This window comes from Puma concolor, chromosome E2, assembly GCF_028749965.1.
Source record: "Puma concolor isolate L17-30 chromosome E2, mPumCon1.1.hap2, whole genome shotgun sequence".
Taxonomy (NCBI): Eukaryota; Metazoa; Chordata; class Mammalia; order Carnivora; family Felidae; genus Puma; species Puma concolor.
In genome coordinates this window covers 47,283,775-47,310,891 of record NC_141681.1, presented here as the reverse complement: position 1 = coordinate 47,310,891, position 27,117 = coordinate 47,283,775, and the positions used below count along the sequence as shown (strand labels likewise).

General features: G+C 53.6%; 1 protein-coding gene across 15 annotated transcripts; it reads right to left on the bottom strand.

The window, feature by feature from the left end:
• Positions 1 to 570: 570 nt before the first annotated feature.
• On the bottom strand, positions 571 to 26,692 carry CATSPERG (catsper channel auxiliary subunit gamma). Of its 15 annotated transcripts, XM_086689640.1 has the most exons (29): positions 25,923 to 26,692; positions 24,234 to 24,517; positions 24,093 to 24,146; positions 20,427 to 20,571; positions 20,045 to 20,174; positions 19,789 to 19,861; positions 18,494 to 18,649; positions 16,514 to 16,685; positions 14,292 to 14,429; positions 13,227 to 13,286; positions 12,909 to 13,028; positions 12,335 to 12,439; positions 12,101 to 12,230; positions 11,479 to 11,590; positions 10,342 to 10,500; positions 10,131 to 10,243; positions 9,133 to 9,385; positions 8,821 to 8,880; positions 8,536 to 8,734; positions 8,310 to 8,431; positions 8,105 to 8,185; positions 7,958 to 8,014; positions 3,389 to 3,545; positions 3,122 to 3,185; positions 2,875 to 2,970; positions 2,481 to 2,570; positions 1,366 to 1,458; positions 1,177 to 1,276; positions 571 to 1,094 (listed from the first exon to the last, which is right to left on the bottom strand). In XM_086689640.1, exons 2-29 carry the CDS (start codon positions 24,486 to 24,488, stop codon positions 810 to 812), a joined length of 3,579 nt encoding a protein of 1,192 aa, XP_086545766.1. In that variant the 5' UTR covers positions 24,489 to 24,517; positions 25,923 to 26,692; the 3' UTR covers positions 571 to 809. The 15 variants fall into 15 exon arrangements, 14 of the variants coding, with proteins under 14 accessions (XP_086545766.1, XP_086545769.1, XP_086545768.1 ...); XM_086689643.1 differs by lacking the exon at positions 25,923 to 26,692 and having other exon boundaries at positions 8,355 to 8,431; positions 24,234 to 24,649; XM_086689642.1 differs by lacking the exon at positions 25,923 to 26,692 and having other exon boundaries at positions 9,172 to 9,385; positions 24,234 to 24,648.
• Positions 26,693 to 27,117: the final 425 nt, after the last annotated feature.

Here is a 27,117-nt window from a genome sequence, read left to right as displayed (position 1 = left end):
GCTTCAACCTCTGGCAGCGTCAGTAGTAAAGTGGTAAGCTCAGGACCCACCCCCATCCAATCTGAGTGACTGACTGGGACTTGCCTAGGAATGTTGGGCTCCACCCCCTTCTTCCTCTGGACAATAAAATATGCAGATGTGCAGCCTCAGACTGTGAGGGGGGCGAGCCTGAGGTTAGAGACCATACTCAGAGAAGGGAAGGTCAGGGAAAGCTACAGAGAAATGGAACCAGAGTCCTATAGACATTGAACTGACATCAAACTGACCTGAAGCCTATATTAAAACCCATAAATTACCATTTCTATGTAGGCCATCTGAGTGAAATTTTTGCTACTTGCAACTAAATAAAAAATCCTAACCTCTCCAGAGTGCCCTCCTTAAGCTAGACACTAAATAGAGATTGGAACTCAAAAGATTTAATGACCAGCACTAAACCTGGGCACTGAACAGTCAGAACATACTGCAAGCCATAGCAACACGCCTGGGTCACAGAAGACCTTGCTGGAGAGTAGGGAGGTTGCAGGCCTCCCGAGGAGGGGCGGAGTCGACAGGAACACACACAAGCCGCTATTTACCAGGTGGCCCAGAAGGATTTTGACTTTAATGACCTATACGGCCGTGTGGTACAAACTAACTGAACGTGAGTCCTTACAAGGGCCCACGGCTAATCCTGAAATGAGGATTTAGGTCTGAAGAAGTGAAAATTGACGCAAAACAAAAAAGGGCCTGGGATGGGTGATAGATGCATTTCCAAGGTGGCCCAGGAAGTGAGGGAAGAGCACGGGTGGAGATGGGGGCAGGCAAGTGGCTCAGGTGACCAACGGCTTCTTCTTCCAGGTTTGCTCAGGTGCACGCTGGTTCGCCTCTGCCACTTTGGAACTGTCACTGGAGCCGACTCTGGAGCTGACCGTGGATCTGGTCTCAGATGTCCCACTGCAATTTCTAGAAGGGGAAGTGTAGGTGTAGTAGGACTCTGACATGATGATGTTGTTGATCTTCCAGCGGAGGCTGTTCCAGGCCTTCACCATAACAGGCAACAGGAGGCAGAAGATGATGTAGAGGGTCACCAGACCGATGAACACGCTGGATGACACCTGCAGACGCCGCACGACAGGCTTGGCTGGGCGGCCTCAGAGCCCCATTCCCCCAGCAGGGCAGCTCCTCGCAGCCACTCACCATGAGGATGAAGAAGGCCCGCTTGGCACTGAGTGGCAGACCATGGATGTGCAGCAGGAAGATGAGCTGGTAGTCACAGTATGTGCTCTTGTCCACGCCTCTGAGGGGGCACGGGGTTCAGGCCTGGGGCAGGAGTCGGGCACCCCATAGGAAGCCCCCAAGTCTCGCTGGGACACAAGCCTGGCTCACCTGTTGCTCACCAGCACCTTGAAGAAGAACTCAGGGGCGAAGATGGTATGGGGAATGGTGTCATAGCATGGGGAGTTCTCCAGACACAGCCACCTGGGGACCCGCGTTCAGGCAACATGCGACACAAATCATGCTTAGCACAGGCCAACCTCTGATTCCTCCCTCCAGCCCACAAACTCTGGGTGAGCACCAGAGGAGGTGCGACCTCATTCCTTCTTCCTTGATTCGCTCCTTCATTCGTTCATCCAATAAGACTGACTCCGTGCCTACCACGTGACAGGCTGTTGACTCACTCATTTCCTCCAGTCTTAAAGTCTCCATCTGTGATTCCTCCATTAGTGTATGGATTGCGTATCTATCATGTGCCAAGTCCTTGTTTATTCCTTGCTGCTCTCATTCCTTCATCCCACAAATATACCTTGAGTGCCTACTGGGCACAAAGTCACATCTCCATTCATTTATTCTTTCCTTTATTCATTTATTTGATAAATGCAAGTTGAATACTGACTAGGGGAAAGTTGTTGCTCCACTCATTCATTCACTTCCCTCATTTGCTCATGGCACCATTTTCTTCCTTTCACTGAATCAAAAATCGTTGTTGAGTCCCTATATACTAATCTGTCCCTCCATTGTTTTCCTCATTCATCATGACCGCCATTCAAATCCCAATACATGCCTACCGTGACTGAATGAATGAATTTGCTCATTGTCTCATTCAACAAATACTGTTTAGTCTTATCAGGACCTGGACCTATGAGGGAGACAGACCACACCAGAGACAGTGACAGCCGAGAGGGGTCAGGTTCAGATGGGGCAGGCACAAGCAGAGACGTGAGGGTGAGAAGGGGGAAATACAGGAGGACGTGGGAGCCAACACCCCATTCAGAATGGTCAGAAAAGCCCCCCACCTCCCATGAAGGGACATCTGAACTAAGGCCTAAAGAAAGAGTAAGAGGGCCCAGCACTGCAGACAGTCAGCCCCATTTGAGGAACACGAAGACGGTCAGCCGGGCTTGAGCCTCAAAAGATCTCCCAGAGGCAGAAGGGATGCAAAGCCCAGGCAGATTCTGGGCAGGTGGGGGATAAAGGGACCAGCAGCCAGGCCGTGGACTCACTCGATGCCCAAGCTCTGATGGGACATGATGTTAAAGGCCGAGTCCTTGGTGGTCGTTGTGTTCTTGGTGGTCCAGATGAGGCTGTGAGTCCTGTGCAGGACCGTGTAACCTTAGTTGGGGAGGGGGGCGGGGAGAGGGGAGCCCCGTCTCCCCGCAGGTGCAGAGAGAGGCTGGCTCTGTAAGCGGTGGAGGGAAGGGGTAGGGGGAGCCTCAGGGGGGCGGGGCCTCACGAAGTGGAGTGGGCGGGGCAAGCGTAGGAGCCTGCTCCTGGGGCAGGGCCCCAGACACCGAGGTAGGTGGCACCGAGGTAGGTGACGCTTGCAGCAAGGGTGAGGTCTGTGGCTGGGAAGCAAGAGAGGTCTGCAGGAGGAGGGCCCCGGCCCACAGGAATTACTTGTCCAAGGGGCTGTTGAAGCGGTAAATCTCCTCCTCGCTGTATTCCCTGATGGTGTCCAGGGTGGGCCCGCCGCCTACCACCTTCAGCACATAGCTGCCAGGTCAAGAGGTGCGGGGACTGGCTTCTGTGTCCGGAGTCCTGCGTCACCTCTACCATCCAGCCCGCACTCTGTCCCCCTACCCACTCCCACACCCCCCCCCCCCCCCACAACGCCCGTCAGTCGCTGGCTTGGCTATGTCTTTACCTGCCCTGAAAACTGCCCGAATCTCCCGTCACCAAGTCTTGGATCAAGAAGAAAGGGTAGAAGACTGTGGGGTCGGAGGGAGACCAGGAGGCGAAGAAATTAGCTTTTGGCTGGAGAAGTGCAGGATGGACGGGAGGAAGGAGAGAGGAGAGGACCAAGGGGAGGAGCGGAGGAGGAGTGAGGAGGTGAGCAAGCGGTGAGGGAAGGCGGCCGAGTGCTGGGGACAGAGGACAGTGAACAAATGAGGCGAGGGGACTGGACACGCACCATCACGGAAGAGGAAGCAGGGCATCTCGGGGTCCACCCTCACGCAGTCAAAGTAGTGTTTGTTCTGCAGACGATTGTACTGCAGGGTGTAGGTGATGTCGAAGGCCAGGCGCTTGCCCGGAGGGCAGCCGATAAGCACTGGGACCATCAAGTTGCCCTAAGTGGGAGCAGAACGGCCCTGGGGGGGGGAGCTGGATGGGGAGGACACCCTTCCCCCCCAACAGGACCACTTCCTGCCAGGCTCACCCTCACCATTGCCATCTGATCGTTATTATTATTAAAACAATAGTCTAATAACTGCAAAAGTTCATGTAGGTCTTAATGTGTACAAGGCACCGGGTGATGTTCCCAGCACTTCGAACTCAAATTCAACCCTCAAAACAAGCCTGGCATGGTGGAGTATTAATATCTCCATTTCAGAGATGGCAAAAGTGAGGCACAGAGAGGTCAAGCCATTTATTCCTCACCCAAAGCTAGGCCTGTGATGGTAGAGATGGAATGGGAACTGAGACAGGTTGGTTCCGGCTGCCTCCAGCAAAAGACGCGCAAAACCACTAACACCCATACCTGTGGAGCGGCCGACCCCTAGGCGGACTGCACCGGGCTCAGGTTGGGCCTGAATTCTCATAAAAGAGAACGGGGAGGAGCCTGGGATATATGAGGGAAGCGGAGCCCAGGATAGGGGTCAGGGGTCAGGGAATTCCTATGACGTTGTCTTCAGAATGAACAGCCTCTGGCCCATTTCGGGGGTAGGGTCCAAGGGTTCTATCCAAGCGCCAAAGGGACATGGGCATCCAAAGACTGTGGCCTGGGCTTGACAGTGACTGGAGAGGGGTTGGTGGCCATAGAGGAAGCAGCACTTCCCATGCTAGGCCTGGGCCCAAGATTTTACCGCTCTCAGCCACTCACTCACTGGGAGGTCTAATGGGCATCTCAGATTCAGTTTATCCACAACCCATCTTTGTTAATGGTACCTCATCCCTCCATGTTCAGGCTAAAATCTTGTCCTAGAAACCTCTCTCTCTCTCTCTTACCCTTATACCATCCAGACGCCCAAAATGCTAATCTCCCCCATGCTCCCTGCCTGCTTGTTTCCCCCTAACCATTCATCACCTCTGACACACAATATCTTTTGTTTCTCTTCCTTATTGTCTGGCTTTCTGCTGTGGGTTGAACTGTGTGTCCCAAAAAGATATGTTGAACTCCTGATCTGGTGCTTGCCGGAGTGGCCTAATTTGGGATAGGGTCTTTACAGGTGTAATCAAGTTAAAATGAGGTTACATCAGATTAGGCTGGGCCCTAATCCAAAGATCAGCATCCTTATAAGAAGAGGGAAATTTAGGGGCGTCTGGGTGGCTCAGTCAGTTAAGCCTCCAACTCTTGATCTCAGCTCAAGTCACGATCTCTCGGTTCGTGAGCTCGAGCTCCACGTTGGACTCTGCCCTGAAGTGGGGAAGCTGCTTGGGGTTCCCTCTCTCCCTTGACTTTTGCCCCTCCCACACACGTGCACGCGCGCGCGCACACACACACTCTCTCTCTCTCTCTCTCGCTCTCAAAAGAAATGAATAAACTTTTTCAAAAAGTTAAAAAAAAAAAAAGAAGAAGAAGAAGGAAATTTGGATGCAGGCACACAAGGAAAATGCCTTGTGAAGACAGAGGCAGAGAGGGAAGTGATGTATCTAGAAGCCAAGGATTGCCAACAGCCACCAGAAGCCAGGAGAGAGGCCATGCAAACAGAGACTCCCTTGGAACCTCCAGAGGAAACCAACCCTCATTTCACACTTCTGGCCTCCAGAACTGGGACAGAATAAGCACTCCAACTTGTGGTAATTTGTTACGGCAGCCCCAGGAAACAAATACACTTTCCCTCGCCAGAACACGAGCTTCACAACGCCGGGAATTCTGTTTTGTTCACGGCTCTAATTCCAGCACCTAAAACAATGCTGGCATGTGGTGGGCACTCAGCCAGCACCAGTGGAAGGAATGCATAAGCTCTGTGTGCACCAAGTGAAATCTATTCCCGGTCTACCCCCTTGACGCCAGCCTGTTCCCCCATGGAGGGAGGCCCATCTCTGGGACCTGCTGAGAGATGCTCCCAGCCTTTATTCATCCAGCCAAATTTGATTGAGCACCTATTTTTTTATGTTTATTTATTTTTGAGAGAGAGACAGAGCACGAGTGGGGGAGGGGCAGAGAGAGAGGGAGACACAGAACCCGAAGCAGGCTCCGGGCTCTGAGCCGTCAGCACAGAGCCCCACGCGGGGCTCGAACTCATGAGCCGTGAGATCATGACCTGAGATCATGACCTGAGCCGAAATCGGATGCTTAACCAACTGAGCCACCCAGGTGCCCCGATTGAGCACCTATTATGTGCAAATTAATTTGTTCTTTCCTTCATCCAACATATTTACAGATCAGGGACCCACGGTTCATCAATTACCTTCAGTCTCCATTTTTTTCCCCAGCATTGGGAACCAGAGAGAGGCTCCAAGACTTCCAAACACACACCCTCTGGAGGGCCTGGCTGGCTCAGTAGGTTGAAAGCGGCTGACTCTTGGTTTTGGCTCAGCTCATGACCTCACGGTTAATGAGTTCGAGCCCCTCATTGGGCTCCATGCTGATAGCGCAAAGCCTGCTTGGGATTCTCTCTCTCTCCCTCTCTCTCTCTCTCAAAATAAATAATAAATATTCTGTTAAAAAAAGTACTGATAGGTTTTCTTTAAACTTTAATTTTTAGATGGGTAACATGGTCACATGGACACACACACACACACAGTGAAAAGTTTCACTTCCATTCCTGTTCCCCAACTGTCCTGCCTCTCCTCCATCCCCAGGGGAGCAAACCACTATAAGGACTTTCTCATTTATTTTCCCACTTTCTTCATGCAAATAAAAGCCAGTGTGAATATATGCTCTCAATTAACCTCCTCCAGTTTATACAAACTGTTCTGTACCCTGCTTTTTTCTCTTAAGACTAAAAACACTTTGGGGTGGCTGGGTGGCTCAGTTGGTTGAGCATCGGACTTCAGTTCAGGTCACGATCTCATGGTTGTGTGAGTTCGAGCCCCGCATCCAGCTCACTGCTGTTAGCAAAGAACGCTTCGGATCCTCTGTCCCCCCACTCTCTGCCCCTCCCCTGCTTGTGCTCGCTGTCTCTCTCTCTCTCAAAAATAAATAAAATATAAAAAAAGAATAAAATATGTTTTGGAGACTATTCCATATCAGTATATGGAGATCTTTGTTCCCCTGCCCCCCAACTTTTTTTTTACAGCTGCATAGTTTTCCATTGCATGGATGCACCCTGATTTATTTAACCACTTCCCTATTAGTGGACATTTAGGTTGTTTCCAACCTTTTGCTGTAACAGTATGTTACAGATTAGATTCCCAGAAGGAATCTGTTGGGTCAAAAATAAGGACCTTAACTTTGACCTTCTGGGGTTATGATAAAGAGGAAAATAACGGATATCACTAAGGATATCAGGAAACACTTATTGGATGCTGAGGTCAGCCACCCCTCCCTGCTCTCCTCCCTCCCTGCAAAGGAGTTGGGGGCTATTACAACCTTTTTTTCATTATTAAATTTTTTAAAGTTTATTTCTTTATTTTGAGAGAGAGAGAGCATGAGCAGGGCAGGGGCAGAGAGAGAAGGAGAGAGAGAATCCCAAGTAAGCTCTGAGCTGTCAGCACGGAGCCTGAGGTGGGGCTCAAACTCACAAACTGTGAGTCCTGACCTGAGCGGCAATCAAGAGTTGGATGCTCAGGTCATGATCTCATGGTCTGTGGGTTCGAGCCCCACGTTGGGCTCTGTGCTGGCAGCTCAGCGCCTGGAGCCTGCTTCAGATTCTGGGTCTCCCTCTCTCTCTGCCCCTCCCCTGCCCATGCTCTGTCTGTCTCTCTCTCTCAAATAATAAACATTAAAAAAATTAAAATAAAAAAGAGTTGGATGCGTAACTGGCTGGGCCACCCAGGCACCCCTACAACCCCCACTTTACTGTTCTGGGCCATATACCAAGCCAGGAGGGAGGAGCAGCAAGTCTGTCTGCTGGTGAGTGGGCAAGGAAGTGGGTGAGAACAAGCATCTGGGTGAAGTCCCTCCTTTACCACTTACTAGCTCCTTGGGTTACTCAGTGTCTGTCTCTGTGCAAAAGGGACACTGCATGTGTGAGCAAGCGAGGAACTAAGGACCCCATGGAGTGAAGAACGCACATGTGAGTGGGGAAATGAAGAGTCACATGTGAAAGAAGGGCCAAGTTGGCTCACATGACTCCTTTGTGCCATTTGGGAACAAAAGTCCTGTGTTGCAGATGCTTTATTGCCCCTGCAGAAAAATATTAGAAGGAACATACAAGCCTGGGTGCAATCTATACAACCACAAAGGCAGCCCTTTCTGCAAACATGAGTGGATGAAAAGAGTGAGTGGATGTGTGGGTGGCTGAATGAACGAAAAGGAAGAAATTATGAATGCATTAGTGGGATTTCCCAGGGGAGACTCAGAATCAGTCCTGTTGGGTCTCGACCCAATCCCTTCCCTCCTGGCACAGGGCCCAGTACTCCCAAAGTCCAATACTTGCATGCGGGGTCCCTGGTGTGTGTTCTGGAAGCAATGTCCGACCGCTCCCGCCACCTGTGGGTAAGAGCCGGTGATGATGGCGGGCCCCGCGGGCTCGGTCTTTTCCCTCCTCCCGTATCCCTCCCCTCCAGACTTGGACCGAACCTTGAGCAACATGGAGGTCTCCAAGAGGTGATGTCCACTAAGGCCCTGGTCAAAGCAAGACCTTTTATCACTGAGCGTAACCTGGGGTTGGGGGCAGAAACGAAGGCGTCAACAACCCTGCCTGAGGACCCGGGGACGGTTCGAAAGGTGCCCGGCGCCGGTCGCTCCGCCCCCACCTCGGCACGCCCTCCCCGCGTAGTCTCACCCGGAAAAGCACCGAGTTGCGGTTAATGAGGAACTTCTGTCTCACCACCGCCTCAATGCAGCCCGGGTCGGCCAGCACCACGCCCAGATCCACTGTGCTCTTCAGCTCTTCGGAGGTGAGCACTGCAAGCACCGGGAGGGGTTAGGGCCCCGCCCCGCCCCCAGACCCCGCCCCCTGGGCTCGCAGACCCCGCCCCTCGAGCTCCGCTCCGGCCTCCGCCACAGACCGCGCTCGGGTGTGAACTCCAGCGACTGCCCCCCGACCCTCAGGAAGACGGAGAAGACGTAGCTGGTGCCCTTGTCCAGGAAGATGCGCTCGGGCAGCTCGTAGTCGGCCTTGAGGTCGTAGATCTTCTCGTAGCTGGCCATGTCAATGTACACGTTCCCCGGGCTCTGCGAGTTGCTCGCCAGATAGAAGTAGTAATCCTGGAGGACCAGATGTGGGGCAAAATCAGACCCGGACGGCGGACACCGCTCCCCCCCGCCCCCGACTCCCAGCCCTCTCCACGCACCTGGTCCTGTTTCTTGTTCGACCAGCGCCAGGTGGAGTCGTGCACCGGGTCGGCGTACGGCTGCGGGGACGACCGGCACCGTGAGCGGGGGCAGCGGTCCCCAGGCAGGCGGCATGCCGGCGGCTAACCCAAAGCCGAAGCTCACAGCCCCTGGCCTGCCCCCGAGCCCTACGTCCAACGCCGCAGCCACACTCCTAGAGCCACCTCTCCGAGGCCCTGCTCGCCCGCTCCCCCTGCCCCCTTAGCCTCAGACTCCCCCAGGCGGTTCCGGCCTCTCCAGCCACGCAGCCCTCGCTTTCTAAGCCTCCTCACCCCGCCTCGGACCAGACCCGGCCCCCGCCAGGGGTCCACCTTGTGGTACTCGGAGTGCAGACAAAGCAGGTGATAGACGAGCCCCTGGTAGACTGCGAGCGAGTTCTCGCTGTGGAAGCCCGAGGGCTCCACGACGCGCGGCGGACGCGCCTGGTAGCGCTCCTGGCGCGAGTAGACTTGCGGGTTGGGCAGGTCCCGCAGGCGCATCACCGAGAACGGACAGAAGCTGGTGAAGGAGAGCGTCAGGTGGCTCCTGGGTGGCGGGGGGGACGGGGGGGGGGCGGCTGACTTTTCCGCGAGCCCCCCAGGTCCGCCTCCCATCGCTGCGCTGCCATCCGGGTCTAATCCAGCCCTGACCCTCCTGCTCAGCCTCAGCCCCCGGTGCCCCTGGACAGATTCTCCGGGACGTCCCTGGGTCCCTCAGGCGGGCATTCTGGACCTTCTCCTAGACCTCCTCCCCATTCCCAACTCAAGCCTTCTTCCACCTCCTTTCTCCCTGACCCCTTTCCCAGCTGCCTCCCGGGCTCCTCTCAGGTGACCAGATAGATCATTATTGAATGCAGTTGCATCTGGCCATGCAGTCCCTCCTTTTAGTGCCATCATGGCTCCCCAGGACCCTCCCTGTGACCACCAGGCTCACCTTGTCCACCCTGCCACCAGCACCGCACTCTGTCTGCACTGTACTTTCTCTCAGTCTTGAACGCCCAACCTTTCCTCCTCAGGGCCTTTGCACATATGGCCCCTCCTGCCTGGAACCCCTTCTCCATCTTGTCCCCTGGCTAACTCTTTCTCACCCTCTAGCTCACAGCTCCTGTACCTCTTCCTCCTTGAAGCTCTCCCTGATGCTCCCACCGCCCTCAGTCTCAGTCAGGCCCCTCCTTGGAGCCTCCAGAGACCCTAAGCTCCCCCATCACAGCCCTGGGGGTGGCTCCCTCTCTCTCCTGGAATAGGGGCTTTGTGTGGGCCGCACCCAGCTCTGTGGTCCAGTATCTTCTCACCCTTGCCGCTCAAAGGAGTAGTGATTACTGAGCTGCTGGTACATCAAGAGCTGCTCCACGGGCACATGCCTCTTGACAAGCTGGCCCTGCTGGTTTTTCATCAGATACACTAGCTGCGGCAGGAAGGCAGGGCCGGGTAAGCTGGTGTCAGCCAGCCGCCCTGAGGCTCCCCCATGTTCCCACGTGACACCCCCCCCCCCCCACCTGGCACCTGGTACAGCTTGGTGTCTTCATAGAAGAGGGTGACCATGGTCTCATTGGGAGTGTAGACGGAGGACTGGTGCATCACCTGTAGGTTGATGTGCACCTCCCAGCCCCTGGATGGGAACAGCTTGTACATCCGGTAGCTGCCTTCCAGGAGGTACCAGATCTGGGGTGCGACAGCCAGGTGGGTATGTGTGAGGGCCGCGGGGACCTCTGGCCCCACCTCTCCGCCCAGCGTGGTGGCCCCATTCTCTGGGGGTGAGGCCAGGTAAGCTCGCATACCTTCTCTCTATAATGCCATCTCGACTTCCCACAACCCAGCCACCCCTGCTTCCAGCCCCTGCTCGCCATAACTGTCTCCAACGTTTCGTTGGCTGGAGTGGCTGTGACTTGAAACTGAAGCATTTCTAATGTATACACCCCTGCAGGCCAGGGTTCCTAGGGGCAAGCCCTATTTTCTCCTCATTCTGCACCCTCCAGGGACCCACCATCCCCTTGGCCTCAGTTTCCCATCTCCGCACTGATACCCACCCCCCCCCAACACATTTGACTCTAGACCTCATCCCCTTCTGAGACTCAGCCTGGAGGAGTCCGTCCAACCTTAAGGATGTCCCTCCTCCACGCAGCCTCCTCTTTGAAGCCCTCCTAGGTGTACACACACACACACACACACACACACACACACACACACACACACAGATTGAATTGGAAGCTGGGCCCCACCCCCTTTCTGAACATCTGTCCTGAGATACTATCTTCCCCACTGCAGCCCTGCCTCCCCTGAATCGTTACTTTCTGGGAAACACTCTGTCTTCCCAGTTGGCCTGTGACCCTTGAGGGCAAGTCCACGGCTGACCCAGTCACCACTGTATCCTTGGCGCTGGGTCAGGCATACAGTGAGCACTCAATATTTATGAAATGAACCACATGATGGAAAGAAAGAGGGCCCTCTGTGGAAATCAGATCAGGACTCTGGGTCTTTAACTCTGCTGAAAGACTTTGGAAGAAAACACCACTTCTCTTTGAGTTCCAGGGTCCTCCGCTGCCCTTCCGCGGGATCCCTGAGGACACTTCCTCCCCTGAACCCTTTTCCCCTGACAGAGGGAGAAGGGAGACCGTTGGGGAGAGGAGCAGGGTACCCCACCTCCTCAGTCTCTGTGACAATAGCCATGTCCCCACGGAACGAGTTGACCAGGTACTTAATGGACTGCTCCTTAGGGAAGTCCGCCAGGTAGATGAAGTTTTCATAGTTATAGCTGCGGGGGCAGAGACGGGAGCGAGGGACACCCAGGCGAGGCCCCTGGAGGATATCTGCTTCCCCCAACTCCAGGCCTAACATGACCCGAGAACTGTTTACTCAGCTCTCTGCCAGCCTCAGGAGAACACGCAAGGAAGCCTGGGATTCCAGGTCCTGCTCTCAAGCCTCTGGGTGACCCGCCCATCTGGAGACAGGAGCATTTGGCCCATCCAGCGGTTTGCCAACAGCCCCTAAGTTCCTGAGGGGTGCAACGTGTCCGAACCTTTCCCCCAGACAGTGCCTTTCACACAGCTTGGGTCCTTAACATCAGGTTTCATTTAAGAAAGGCCTCTCAGGTCTTTAAAATATCAGCTTCCCCATCCTAGCCCTAACCACCCCCGCAGCCCGTGTGTCCCCCATCCCAATCCCGGTAACTTCTGAATTTAGGCATGCTCTGACAACTTGATGGCTTCAGAAAGGACCCCCGCCCTAATGGGGCTGAGAAGGCAGAATACGTCTGGCCTCGTACCTCTGCAGGAGGAAGTTGCCCCAGATATACAGCAGGTTGCTATACTGGTTGTAGAACATGCCCTTGGGTACCATCAGGAAGGTGGTATGAGACTCTGTCCCTAGGAGCATCAGAAACTCCAGGCCCCTAGCTGGCCGGGGGAGAGGCAGAGTGGACACAGCAGTGAGGGGAGGGCCATCCAGGTCCCTCCTGGCCCTCATCCACTTTTCAGGCCCCCCTGCCTTCCCCTCCTACCGTCAGGGATGAATTCCGGGATGGTGTAGAGGATGGCCAGGTGATTACCGACTACAACCGGGGGAGAACACGGCAAAACCTCCTGAGGCTCTGAGCTTTCAAAACCTGAAACTGGGCAAGTCACCAGCCTCCCACCCCCTCCCAAAAGCCCTCCAGTGGCTTCTCATCTGGGCCTGTTAGCCCTTAGGGCTTCTTTAAATGCCTATGTCAGGGCACAGGACTTGCCTCCTCTGACTTCTTGGCTGGAGAGTACAGTGTGCAGCCTGCACAACTGTACCTGGCAGCCCTATTCTCTGTTCAGGTAAAATAAAATTACATCTCCTTATTGTGAGCCACTGGGCCCTTTCAGATTTGACTTCTGCTCCCGTCTCCAATCTCCCGCCCTCCCTAGTCTCCCTCTGTTCCAGTCACATTGGTTTCCTCTGTTTCTCCATCCCACCAGGTCAGTTCTCCACCACTATCCCTTACCCAGGCCCCGCTGTCTGCCTTAGCACGGATCCCACAGACCGGCAGGAGGTTCACAATCTGGGCTTCTGCCCCTTCCCACTCAGCCCCCCAACAGCATCCCAATTACCCAGGTCGTAGCTGACCACCTGGAAATACTTCCTGGTGGTGGGGTCTTCCATCTGCACCAGCAGCAGTAGATTGTAGTCTCCAGCAATGAACACGGCCCAAATTATGGAGCAGTTCATAACTGGGTAGGAGGGGGCCGGCTCAGAGCAGCCCTGGACCCGCCCCTCTCCCTGGTCTCCGTAACCCTCACCCCCTCCCTGTGACTCTCCACCCCTCCCAAGACACCGTTCTTCACACAGACCTCTCCCCCCCTTCCCTGCTCTGCCACACCCTTGATCCCCACACCCGCCCGCCGCAGAGGTCTCTGGGAGCTAGGTACCTTGTAACCCTTCGCACACAGACCGCTGCCGGGGCAGCAACTCGAAGGACACGCGGCCATCTGCAGAGCAGGGCAGGGCGGTGCTCAGGCCCTTCCCAGCCCATCCGGCATCCCACCACGCCAGGTCTCCAGGGTGGCCTGGTGCCGGTGCCTCCGCCCCCTTTAGTCCTTGGGATTTCAGGGGGGCAGGTCTCACCCTGACCTGTCCCTCACTCACACCTGACCTACCAGAGTAGGTCTGTCTCTGGCCACAGTAACTGGCTCAGGTCCGGGCACACGCCCAGAACGGGCCAATCAGAGTACACCCTGGATTCCTGCTAGAGCTAATGGAAGAGGCTGCTTTCATTCTTTTGGGGTGACTCCACCTGCGGGGACGTGTGAGCCCCGAGCTCCTGGGACCATCTTTAGCTCCCAGGAGAGGGGTAGCTACCTGAGAATGAGGCCAAATCTCAGGGTTCATAATAATAAACCCTTTTAGAGCAGCCACCATGTCCCTAACACTGTTCTAAGACCTTTACACACGCCAACTTATTTAATCTTTACATCAACCCAATGAGGCAGGTGCCAATATAATCCTTAGGCCCATTTTGCAGATGAGGAAAACGAGACCAAAAAGAGAGGTTAAGTCACCTGTCCAAAGCCACAGGTGACTTGGGTCGGGTGTGTTCAAGCGATCTCTCCCCAGACGTGTGCTGTAATCGCTGTGCTGCGCTACCTTGCCAAGAGATAGAATCCTGATGACATACCCTGGGGGCCCCTGGATCTAGCCATGCCGGAAGTTGGACTCTAGCCTTTTCACTTATTTAAGTCTACAAATTCTTTATGCCTAGATGATTTTTGGCTTGGGCTTCTGTCCTTTGAAGCCACACACGTCATGAAAGATACATAACACACCCAAGTCCCACCCCTATAAATGCATGAACCCATTCCCACTCACAGGGACAACCTCCAGCCTGGGACCCCTCCTGAAGGTGCCTGGTGAGGGATGAGCGCTAGAGGTTGGAATTCTCACAGATGCCAGGGTATGGACTGGTCTCTTGGGCCGCCAGAGGCCCCATCCCTTACCTGTGATGGTCCCAAAGTGGACGTAGCCTTCCCGCTTGCCAGTGGTGAGGGCCATGACGTACTCTGAGCCATTGCTATGGGCATATACAGGGCACAGCTTCTTGATGCACTCGTTGGCCAACACACGAACCCAGCTCCCTGTGTGGGGCCAGCACGGAACCTCAGACCCATGTCTATAGACCTGGGACCTGACCCTCATCCATATTTCCACGGCCTTAATGGCTATTCCGTGCGGTGTCTGAGGGGCCCCTGGCATAGGGTCCAGTACCTTTCAGTAAATCTGTCTTGCTCATACTCTGTCCACGATGTATAGATTAGTCTAACCCCGCCCTTGTATTCCCCTGGCCAGAGCAGTGGGTTCAACTGAGCATGTGACCATGCCGGACAAATCAGAGACAGTCCTGGCTCCCAACCACTAACAAAGAGATGCTCTTTCCTGGAGCCCCTGAAAGGGTAGAAGGCCACAGTTGCTAGGTGGAGGGGGGCAATCACCAAGGCTATCACAAGGAGGGGTCTGTTTAAGCTACAGTGAGCACCTAGATCCAATTGTACCTGAAATCAAGTGCACCTATTGAAGCCAAAAACACTCTCTTCTTCCTTCCTTCCTTCCTTCCTTCCTTCCTTCCTTCCTTCCTTCCTTCCTTCCTTCCTTTCTTCCTCCCTTTCTTTCTCATTGTCCTTCTTTCCTTTTTATTTTCTCTCTCTCTCTCCCTTTCTTCCTTCCTTCCTTTCTTCCTTCCTTCTTCTTTCTTTCTTTCTTTCTTTCTTTCTTTCTTTCTTTCTTTCTTCCTCCCTCCCTCCCTTTCTCTCTCATTGTCCTTCTTTCCTTTTTATTTTCTCTCTCTCTCTCCCTTCCTTCCTTCCTTCCTTCCTTCCTTCCTTCCTTTCTTTCTTCCTTCCTTCTTCCCTCCCTCCCTCTCTCTCTCTCTTTTCTTTCTTTCTTTCTTTCTTTCTTTCTTTCTTTCTTTCTTTCTTTTTCTTTCTTTCTTTCTTTCTTTCTTTCTTTCTTTCTTTCTTTCTTTCTTTCTGTCTGTCTTTAGGCTTCATGCCCACCAGGGAGCACAACACAGGGCTTGAACTCACAACTGTGAGATCAAGACCTGAGCTGAGATCAAGTCAGACATATAACGGACTGAGCCACCCAGCAGCCCCAGCACCCCTTTCTTTGACTTAAGTCCATTTTAATTTGGTTCGTCCTACTGTCAATGTCCTAAGTGAGAGAGGGAGAAAAATGAAGCTGTTGGGAACGGGCCTTAACTAATGAAATGCAGGTTATAATACGAGTTTCTGTAACCCTATAAAGTGACATCCCTCACTTAGGGGGGAAAGCTGAGAAGAACTAGAAAGGTTGGGTATCATTTAAAAGATAAGGCTGTGCTCGGATTCTGTGTCCCCCTCTCTCTCTGCCCCTCCCCCGCTCGCACTCTGTCTCTCTTCTCTCTCTCAAAAAACAAATCAATGTTAAAAATAAATAAATAAAAGATAAGGCTGAATCAAAAGTCTCTGTTTTTCCTCATGATCAGTCTCCTTCAGGCTTTTCCTCTGCAATTGCCCGTCCTACTTTCTCTCTGCCTTTCTGACCCTCCCGGCCTCTCTCCCATCCCCCAAATTTCTTTTAACCTTTTAAGTTTATTTATTTATTTTGAGAGAGAGACAAAGAGAGAGCACAAGCGGGGTAAGGGCAGAGAGAGAGGGAGACAGAGGACCTCAAATGGACTCTGTGCTGACAGCAGAGAGCCCAACGAGGGACTCGAACTCATGAACCGTGAGATAATGACCTGAGCTGAAGTGAGACATTTAATTGACTGAGCCACCCAGGCACCTCCCCAACTTCTCTTTTGCTATGCATCTCTCTTGGCATGTCTCTCTCTGCCTTTCTGACACTGTGTGTGTGTGTGTGTGTGTGTGTGTGTGTGTGTGTGTGTGCACGCACATGTCTCTCTCTCTCTCTCTGCTCCCTTCTTTCCCTCTCACACCTCCCTCTACCCTCTGCTCGCTCACAGGTCCAGAGGAAAGCCTCACACTAGCATATAGAGGGTAGGAAAAAGCCATATAGGGTGGGTGGTGACCATTAAGGACCTTGGAGAGTCCTTCCGACGCCCCCCTCCCCACCCACGGCAAGTCCAGTCCCGGGGGCATCCAGTGGATGGGTTCCCTGAGGCGCCCCCCCTGGGACTCCCACAGGCAGGACCCCTTTCCTGAGATGCCAGGGACCCCCTCACCACTGCCTTGGTTGCTCTCGTGGAGGGTGACATAGGTGCCCGTAAAGTAGTAGACGAGCTGGTTCTGCCGAATGAAGAGAGTGCTCTCGGTGGCGATGGCGTCACAGATGGTGGCAGTGAAACTGGCCTGAGGGCAGTAGAAGGAGCCTACCCAGCAACTGTCAATGTTCAACTGTGGGAGAGGGGAGTCAGAGTCAGCGGTGAGCAGGCCTGCCTCGGCTGCCCCCACCCCCCCACGGCCTGCCTTCAGGGGACACAGCTGCTCTGAAAACTGCCTGGGATGGACACAGACACCCGCCCCCAGGGCTCCCTCCCTGCTCACCGTCAAGTAGTACCTTGTGGCCGCGCTTCCCTGACAAGGGTGACCTGACAAGCAGGTGACCCAGGTCAGAGCCAATTGGGACTCTGTGTTCTCCCCAGAGTTTGGCAGTGCACAACATACTCAACGGTGCAAAACAACCTCAGTCCCCCAGGTCACGGCCGGGGTTGCACCTATGTGGATCCCAAAGATCGCATGCTTGGCTCGGGGGCACATGTGAAACGACCCTATTTTACCTTGAACACGGCTGGCTGTCGGGCTGACGCTATCTGAGCTCACTGACCAATCGCTAGCACTGGCGATGCTCACTAACGGTGGGAAAGCGCCACCAGCGGAGCGTTGTTGCCTAAAAGGCTGAACTAAAATCCATCACGCTTCTAGAGCCCCACACCAGTTTCCGGGCAGAAACTATATGGGGCGTTATGGACCGAACTGCGTCCCCACTCCCAATTTCTAACCCCGCCATGAAGGAGATAGTTAAGGTTCCCTGAGGTCACGAGGGTGGGCTCATAATCCTCTGGGACTGGTCTCCTCGTGAGAAGAGGGAGAGACACCAGAGATCTCTCTGGTTGCTCTCGTGCGCACAGAGAGAAGGCCATATAAGCACTTGCTGCCAGCCGGGGAGAGGCCTCTCCTGGCACCTTGATCTTGGACTTCCGAGCCTCCGGAACGGTGAGAATGTAAGTTCTTGCTTAAGCCCCACGGTCTGCGGTGTTGTTATTTACGGCAGCCTGAGCCACACAGGGGCCAGAGGAGCAAGTGCATCCACTCCATGAAGAAGCCAGCGGCCAGATCCCATAGGATGAAAGCCCTGGTGCTTTCGCTGCTTGAAAAGAAGGCGGTCGGTGAGGGGAAGCGGGTGGAGTGGGATGCAGGCGTACCGGTGGAAGAGTACCAGAGCCTTAACCAAATGCAGTGTGTTGGTTCAAACACTTGCTTCAAACAAACCAACAACACACCAACAACAAACCGACTCTCAAAAGATGTTTTTAGACGACACACAACGGCCAGACACACGAGAAGGTGCTCACCGTCGCTCGCCATTGGGAAAATGCCAATCAAAACCACAAGGGTGCGGCCACCGTGGAAGACAGTACGGAGGGCCCCCCAAAAATGAAACATAGAACTAGCCTATGATCCAGTAATTTGCCTACTGTTTACCCAGAGAAAATGAAACCACTAACTTGAAAAAATATACGTACCCTATGTTTCATTGTAGCATTATTTACTATAGCCAAGATATGGAAGAAGTCTGGGTCCGTTCATAGATGAACAGATAAGGAAGACGTGGTACACACACACACACACACACACACACACACACACACACACACACAGGCATATGTGCGTGAAATATCACGCAGCCATAAAAAGATGAGACCTTGCCACTTGTGACAACATGGATGGACCCAGAGGGCATGATGCTTGGGTACGTGAGATCACTTGGCCCAGGGTCACACAGCCAGCGGGGAGCCGAGCCAGGATCTGGAGCCAGAGGGTCTGGCGGCAGAGGCTTGTGTCTTCCCTTCACGCTCTCTGCCTCTCGTGGGAGCTGCTATGGCTTCAGGGACTCTTTCCACAGCTCCGGGGCCCACTCTGGAAGGGCTGAGGCCCAGCACCTTCAAGAAGCCCCAGCCCAGCGCCTTCCCTGCACCACTCACCTCCACGAGAAAGAAGTCCGTGAAGCTGGTGTCAGTCAACAGGACGGACTTCTCATCGGGAATGCCACCCAGGATGAGCACGGGTGTCTGGTCCACGGTGTGCCACAGGGGCCTCGACGGGACATTGATGAAGTACCGGGGTATCAGATTGAAGATCTGCCGGGGGAGGGGGGCGGGGGGGCGGGAGGGCTGCTCAACACTCCGCCTACCCTCCATGGCTCCATCTCATTTAGGGTAAAAGCCAAAGTCCTCACCTGACCCATGAGGCCCCACGCGATTTGTCCCTGTCACCTCCCTGACGCCATCCACCACCGCTCTCCCCCTGGCTCGCTCTCTCCCAGCCACGTGGGCCTCCTCACTGCTTCTCAGGCTCCCCGGGCACATGCTCACCTCCGAGCCTTTGCTCTGGCTGCTCCGTGTATATGAAATGCTCTCCCCCAACTATCTACGTGCTTCCTTCCTCTCTTCCTCCGAAACTTTACTCAAATGTCCACCTTCTCGGTTGTGCCTTTCTTGACCATTCCATTAACTGTGCAATCCTTTCCTGCACAGACCTAATCCCCTTGCCTCTGAACGCTCTCCAGAGCACTTACCACCTTCTCATCTACTCTGGAATTTACTTGATTGCGTGTTTGCTATATGGTGTCTGTCTCTCCCCCTAGAATTTCAGCTCTATCTGGGTCTGTGTGTTCACCGAATGAACTGCTGAATGAATGAATGGATGGATGCACCATGATCAAGACTCTGGATGCAGGAGGGGCGCCTGGGTAGTTCAGTTGGTTAAGAGTCAGACTTCTGCTCAGGTCATGATCTCCCAGCGTGTGAGTTCAAGCCGCGCATCCAACTCGCTGCTGACAGCTCAGAGCCTGGAGCCTGCTTCAGATTCTGTGTCTCCCTCTCTCTCTGCTTCCCCCCCACCCCATTCACACTCTGTCACTCTCAAAAATAAACGTTAAAAAAAATAAAAATAAAAAGACTATGGGTGCAGGAGACAGGCAGACACAGTTTCAAGTCTCCTTCCATGTGCTGACAGACTGTGGGCAAATGGCTCCATCCCTTTGGGGCCTCAGTTTTCTCCTCTTGAAAATGGGTTTGTGAGAGTACCTTCCCTCCCGGAGTCATTGCGAAGACCGAAGGTGATTGCGTATTTAGTGGAGCACTCCACCGGGGGCCGGGCATAGAGTGAGCACTCTGTAAGTGGGGTCTCCCGCTTGTGTGGGAAGTAATTGGGGCCCTGGCCTACTGTCTTTAACCCACGTTTTCTACCACGTTTCTCTACCACCTGGGCCCCTCACCTCGTTTCCCACAGTGAATTGGAGCGTGTTATCTTGCTGTTTCTGCAAGAAGCCGTTGATGTTCACGTGAAACCTGGCAGCAGGGGTGGGGCAGGGCACAGGTGAGGGTTCCAGTTTCAGGGGCTCCTGCCATAGCTCACAACCACCTCCCTACCCTGCTCCCTCCCTTTGGTCTCCTCCTGGCTTCTTCGGGGATCTGGAGATTAGGAGGACCCTCCCAGAGTCTACCCGCTGCCCTGGACTCGGGAAAGGGCACCTTTTATTTTGAATGAAGGGCCCCAGGCCATTGCTGCTGACATCCACGTACATGACCACACTGCCGTTCTTGATGGGCATGGGCGTGTACCAGCTCATGGCACACACTTCCTCTGCGTTGCACCGCTCTGCTGGTAGGAAGTGGGCACTGAGGCTGCCGGGCCTCCCAGTGGCCCCCCACCAAGGCCGCAGACCACTGGGATCTCCCTGTAACTCCTCGTGTCCCTGCTCCAGGTGACAGACCCCACCGCGGCCCCCTAAAACCTCCATGCTCCCGCCAGGCCACGGGCCCCTCTGATGACATCAGCCTCCTGCTGAGGCCCCCAGCAAGCTCCCCACACCCTTGCCAGGCCACGGCCCCTCCGGGTGCCCTCCAGGCTCACCTTTGCTGCGGAAGGGGGCTCCCTCCATCTGGATCTGTAGCTGCTCTATCTTCCAGCGATGGAAGTTGACTGGGGACTGGAAGGTCACCAGCACCAAGGGCTTCAGCCCTGTCAGGTGGCCTTTGCGGACCTGGGCCTCGGAGGACTGAGGGCAAGGTGGCCCCGCAAATGTGTCTTTAAGAGAGGTTCTGGGTACCCCTGCCTTGAGCCCACCTTTAGCAGCCCATCTTCTCGGACTGGGTGGGAGAACAGTCTCCACCATGGGAAGGTCGGAGAACAAGGTGTAGGCCGTGTGCTGGGGAGGTGACAGACCAGGCTAGGAGACAGGCAGAGGGGCCAGGGGCTGTGAAGGGAGTCAGTAGGTGTTCCTGGAGGAGGTGAGGCCAGGGCCATCATCCTCAGACAGGACATGGATGTAGGAAACACTCAGAGAGTGGTGGCATGGGATGTGCACAAATGAGAAAGTGGGAATGAGCCTCCCTCACTCCAGGGGTCCCAGTCCCACCCTTGAGGCTTTAGCCCCCCTGTAGAAATCTGACTCTGCCATCCCCACCAGTCAGAGGATAGCCAGGTTTGGTGGCCGGGGCCTGTGGGTGAGGGGGGATGGGGCAGTTACACAGAAAGGAATGGGGGGGGGGTAGGAGGGGAAGGAGACAGTCAGGGCCAGCTCTTGGAAATGCCAGGACCCTCGCTGGGTGGAGAAAGGCAGTCAGGGCTTAGGATGCAGAAGAAAGGACAGAAGGAGAAGGGTGTGCCAGGTGTGTGGAACAGCATGAACAAAGGCTTGGAGGCAGCCCCAAGAAAAAGGTGCATTCAAGACGCTGTGGGCAGGGGGTGGCCTATGAGACCAGGGAGAGAGACTTAATGGGTCCAGCCACCTTTGCACAGCCCTTTATCCCGAGGAATACCTCGGCCAGGCCCCTGTCAACCCTGCCAACGGTACCTGTCCCGGCCCTATCTCCGAGTTTTTCAACCACAGGGTAGCAGGTGCTGGTGAGGCAGGGATCTCCTGTCGGCAGTGACCCTGGTCCTGTCCACCCTCAACTCCTGCCTAGACCCTGAGTCAGCCTCCTCACTGTCTCCCTGCCCCTGCCCTGCCCACCCACTCCCACATAGCAGGAGGGAGCCTGGGAACGCCGGAGTCCCATCGGGCCCTCCTTTGCTCAGAACCTCCTCACGGGCTCCATCTCACTCAGAGTGGAAGCCGAGCCCTCCCTGTGATTCACGAGGCCCTCATCACCTCCCTGCCCCACCTCCTCCCACTGTCCCCTCACTCATGACTCCTCACACACAGCAGCCTCTGTCCTTCTTCGGGGCCATCGCACTAGCCATTCCCCTGACCTGGGATATTTCCCTCAAGTCTCCGCATGGTCATCCTTTTCATCACTCAGGTCTCTGTTCAAGCCTCTTCAGAGACCTTCTCCAACCACCCCGTAACACCCTCCTTTCTAACATAGGACATTTTATTTTCTTCTTCACCCTGATGACTCTCCAGAAATTATCTTATGTATTTATTTGCCGATCGCTTCCCTGGTAGCCTGAATCCATAAGAAAAATCTAGCCATGTTGTTAATCATTATATCCCCCAAGTTGTTTAAAAAAAAAAAAAAAGAATCTGACTCATTGAAGGTGTTGAATGGCCAGAGAAAAGTATTATTATCACACTTTTACAGATAAGGAGAGAAGATTCGTGGAGTAAAACTGTCTGCCCAGGGTCACACTCTACAAACTTGTTGCTAGCATTCACGGAGCCCTTTCTATGAACCAGGCACTGCGCTCAGTGGCTGTCACATATTTAATCATTTTGTCGAGTGGGTATGATCATTATTGCATCCTTGTTAAGGACGAGGGAACTTTGGTACAGAGAAGTAAGTAATTTGCCAGAGATCACACAGTTATTAGGTCGCAGAGCTGGGATTTGAACACGGGCAGCCCAGCTCTGGAGCCCACAGTATTAACTATCATGCTACACTTCCTCCAAGGAAATGTTAAATCAATGGCAGATTCAAACCCCGGCCTGCTGCCACCAAAACTTCGCTTCTAGGCCACAACCCTCCACTGTCCACAAAAAGCTTACTTGGGCCAAAACAATCTTGGAAAAGAACAACAAAGTTGGAGGACTCAAACCTCCTGATCTGAAAACTTACTACAAACCTACAGTAATCAAGACTATGTGATACTGGTATATGGACAGGCATACAGAGCAATGGAACAGAATTATACCCAGAAGTAAACCTTTACAGTTATGGTCAAGTGACTTCTGACAAGGGTGCCAAGACAATTCATTTATACATATGGTAGTGGGATAACTGGATATTCATGCAAAAGCTGGACCCCTACCTCACACCATACACAAAAAGTAACACAAAATGGGTCAGAGACTTAAATGTAAGAGCTAAAATGAAAAGACTCTTAGAACACGTGAGTAAATCTTCATGACCTAGGCATAGCCTTAGACAGCACCAAAAGCACAAACAACAAAAGAAAATACTGATAAATGGGACTTCATCAAGGTCAAAAACTTTGGTGCCATCTTATGGTATGTGAATTCTATCTCAATAAACATAAAGCCTTTGTTCTTTAAAGGACACCATCAAGAAAGTAAAAAGGCAACCCACACAATGTGACAAAATGTTTACAAATCATACATCTGATAAGGAACTAGTATCCATAATACATAGAGGAAGTTTACGATGCGACAATAAAAAGACAAATAACCCAGGTTGGCACCGAATTGGAATAGATATTTCTCCAAAGAAGATAGAGAAGTGGCCAGTGAGCATAGGAAAAGATGTTCAACATCAGTAGTTATGAGGGAAATGAAAATCAAAACCGCAATGAGATACCCCCTCACACCCACATCTTTTGGCTATAACCAAAAGATGAACAAGTGTTGGTGAAGATTTAGAGAGACTAGAACCTTCATACGTTGCTGATGGGAATGTAAAATGGTGCAGGGGCTTTGGAAAACAATCAGGCAGTTCCTCAGAAGTGAAACAGTTAACATTTGACCCAGCAAGAGAACTGAAAACATATGTCCACACAAAAACTTGTACCACACATCTTTATAACAGCATTATTCGTAATTGCCAAAAAGATAGATAACTCAGATATCTATTGATTAATGGATAAACAAAATGTAGCACATCCTTACAATGAAATATTACTCAGCCATAGAAAGGAAATACTGATATATGCTACAGCATGGATGAGACTTGAAAACATGCGAGTGAAAGAAGCCAGATACAAAAGGCTGCCTATTGTACAACTCCGTTCACATTTAATGTCCAGAATAAGTAAATTCATAGGAACAGAAAGGAGATTAGTGGTCTCCAGAAGCTGGAGGAAGGGGGTACAGGGTTTCTTTTTAGGGTGATGAATGTGTTCTGGAATTAGATAATGGTAACGTTTGCACAACTTTGTTAATATGCTAAAAACTACTAAATTGCACACTTTAACTGTTGAATTTATGTGAGTTACATCTCGATTTTTTTAATGGCAAAAAAAAACAAGCTTACTTGAGCACCTACTATGTGTCTTGTGGGATACTGGGAATCTTCTTGAATCCTTAGGGTCCCCAGGGTCTGGTGGTGCCACCACTATTAAAATGTTACAGATTGGGGAAACTGAGCCCACACAAAATGAGTTCACCTCTGCTGCACTCACCTCTCCACCGCAGGAGTAGTTGATCTTTAGGTAGTATGGGAAGCCCAGGTATTTCTGCAAGAAGAGGTTGGGCAAATGTCCAGAGCCCAGTGGGGTGCGGATCCATGACCTCTCCCATTCACCTGACCCCAGTCCCCTCACCTCGTTCTGGTCGGTGGGTGCATCCACCAGCAGGCTGAACACACTGTCCAGCGTCTCCAGGGGCTCTAGATCAAAAAAGCGGTCGCTCCTGCCTTCCTCGCCTACCGCCTCGAACTTGATCAGAACAACGTGCCAGATACACTCCTGGATATCTTCCTTCGCCCACAGCCTCCCCGGTGCCAATAGCACCGCCAGTAGTGCCCACATGGCCCGGAGGACTCGGAGTTTCGGCCACGCGGGGCCAGCAGGGTACATCGCGGGGCAGCGCGCAACGTGGCTCGAACCTGGAGAATGGGGGGGTCAACACCCGCCAGCAAGACTGCGCCGGAAAGCCGTCTTCTGAGATGCTACCACGCTCCTGAGCTTCCCCTGGCGCTTGCTCCTGGCCCCACCTCTGCTCAGACTTCTGGCCCCACCCCTGCTCCTTCTCCTGGTCCCACCCGTGCTCTTGCTCCTGGCCCCTCCCCTGCTCTTGCTTCTGGCCCCGCCCCTGCTCTTACTTCTGGCTCCGCCCCTGATCTTGCTTCTGGCCCCGCCCCTGCACTTGCTTCCTGCTCCGCTTCTACTCCAGACTTCGCGCCTGACCAAGGTGCTGTATCTGCTCCTATTCTGGATCCCACCTCTACTATTAGTCCAGGTCCCTCCTCTACTGTTGCTCCTGGACACGCCCCTGCTCCTGGTTTCGCCTCGCCTCCTCGCTTCACCCCTTAACCTCGCCCTGTAGTTGTTCTTTGCTCCGCCTCCGCTCTGCATCTGGCCCCTACTCTTCACCGGGTCTCGGTTACTGTTTCTGACTTTGTCTGTGCCCCACCTACTTTCTCCAGTCCTGCTGCTCCCTCTGGTCGTGCACCTGCACTTGCACTTGCACCTGGTTTCGCCCCCACTTTTTGCCCCGCCCCCCCACATCTCTTCGCATCTCCCCTTTCTCCTGGCCCGGGCCCTACCCTGGTACCGAGTCCTGTATCTAGCCTCTCCCTTCTCCGGATCCTCGGCCCAGACCTTCCCCACGCCCCGCCCCTTTCCCTGTCCCCGCCCCTTTTTCTCTCCTGGAGTTTGCTCCTCCCTCTGCTTCCCCGCCTTGTTGCGCCCCTGTTCCTCGACCCATCCTAGCTCTTCGACCCGTTCCTTATCGACCCGCCCTTTCCCCTGGTCCTTGGAGAGCTGTTCTTCTCGATCCTGCCCCTCGCCCCGCCCCCTCCTAAAGCCACGCCCATCCCCCTTAGAGACCCTCTCTTTGCCTTGGGATCTCTTCTCGCCACTGGCCTTCCCTTCGCCCCGCGCCTTCTCCTCGCCCTGCACCTTTTTCTCCTTCCACCCCGGCGCTACCTTGTCGGTCAGCACTTTCTCTATCCTCACCTTCCCCCCGAGACGCGACACCTTTTCACCCCACTCTCTCTTTTCACGACACTTTTCCATGCCCTGGACAGCGACCGGCTCTACGCCCCGCCTCTTGCAGCTTCGCCCCTACTCATCCCTCCGCTTCTGGGCTTAGCCTTTTCCTGCTCGTCGCCCCGCCCTTTCTCCGCCCCTCCCCTCCCCTCCGATGCTCGGTCCCTGGACTCCCCTCCCCTTGCTTTGCCTCTCCCCTTCTCGCCTCCCCCCTCCCTCCCCTTCTCTCCGCCCCCCGCCCCCCGCATCCCTCCCTGGGGTGGCCCCAGGCACCTCCCTCTTCTCACCGCCCCGCGGTACCAGTCACTTAGTTAAAACCGGTCAACCGTCACTTGGCCGCTCCAGTCCCGCCCCTCTTGCCCGGTTTCAAAATGGCCGCCCACACTTCCACAACCTACTTCCGCCTCTCCCGAGACCTGCCTGGCCCACGCGCCTGTCTCCACGGTAACGCTTGTCCCAACCGGCGCCTGCGACTTGGTGGCGCGGTGAGAGCTGGGCTCAATACCCTGGTGCACGAGGCCTGGGGGGCTGAGGGTGCTAGAGACAAGAGTTTGTGATAGGTAGGTCCTCAGGGAGCTCCCGCTGGTTGTTCTGGTAGCCCTTACCCGTCCTCTGCGCAATCGGGCTTTTGTATAAAATATTCTCCTAAAAACACGTTTGATTTCCTTGTGGGAATGAATCCGACTGCGGCTTAACACCCTCCTCCTCTACAAAACACGGACGCAAGCAACCATCTCATGGAGTTGTGGGCAGTCTGGAAGATAACATTGGAGAGTGCCTGGCAGATAAATTCAGTAGATTAACAATTTTCATTTGTATTCTGATGCCTAACAGTTAAGGACTCAGACCATGACTTTTTGATGAACTGCAAAGCTGACTTTACCCTAAATCTATGATTTTCAAACTTGTGTGCATTAGACTCGCTGGAAGAGCTTGTTAAAACATGTTGTTGGGGGGAGCCTGGATGGCTCAGTCGGTTAAGCGGCCGACTTCGGCTCAGGTCATGATCTCGCGGTCCGTGAGTTCGAGCCCCGCGTCGGGCTCTGTGCTGACGGCTCAGAGCCTGGAGCCTGTTTCAGATTCTGTATCTCCCTCTCTCTAACCCTCCCCCATTCATGCTCTGTCTCTCTCTGTCTCAAAAATAAATAAAGGTTAAAAAAAATTAAAAAAAAAAAAAACCAAAAAACATGTTGGGAAAAACAAACAAACAAACACACACACACAACAGGTTGTTGGGCTTCACCCCCCAGAGTTTGATTCAGTAGGTCTCAGGTGAGGCTCGAGAATTGGTATTTCTGGCAAGTTTTCAGGTGATGCTGATACTGATGGTCTGAGGACCACACCTTGAGAAATAGTTCTCTAAGCCTTCCGCGTCTCCCCAGGACCTCAGGAAAATAATCCAGTTGGTTTCCAGAGCGCTGCATGATCTCATCCCTTTTCTTCTTCCCATCCAGCTTATCTCTGTTCTCCCTATAGACCTGTGCCCTCTACCGCT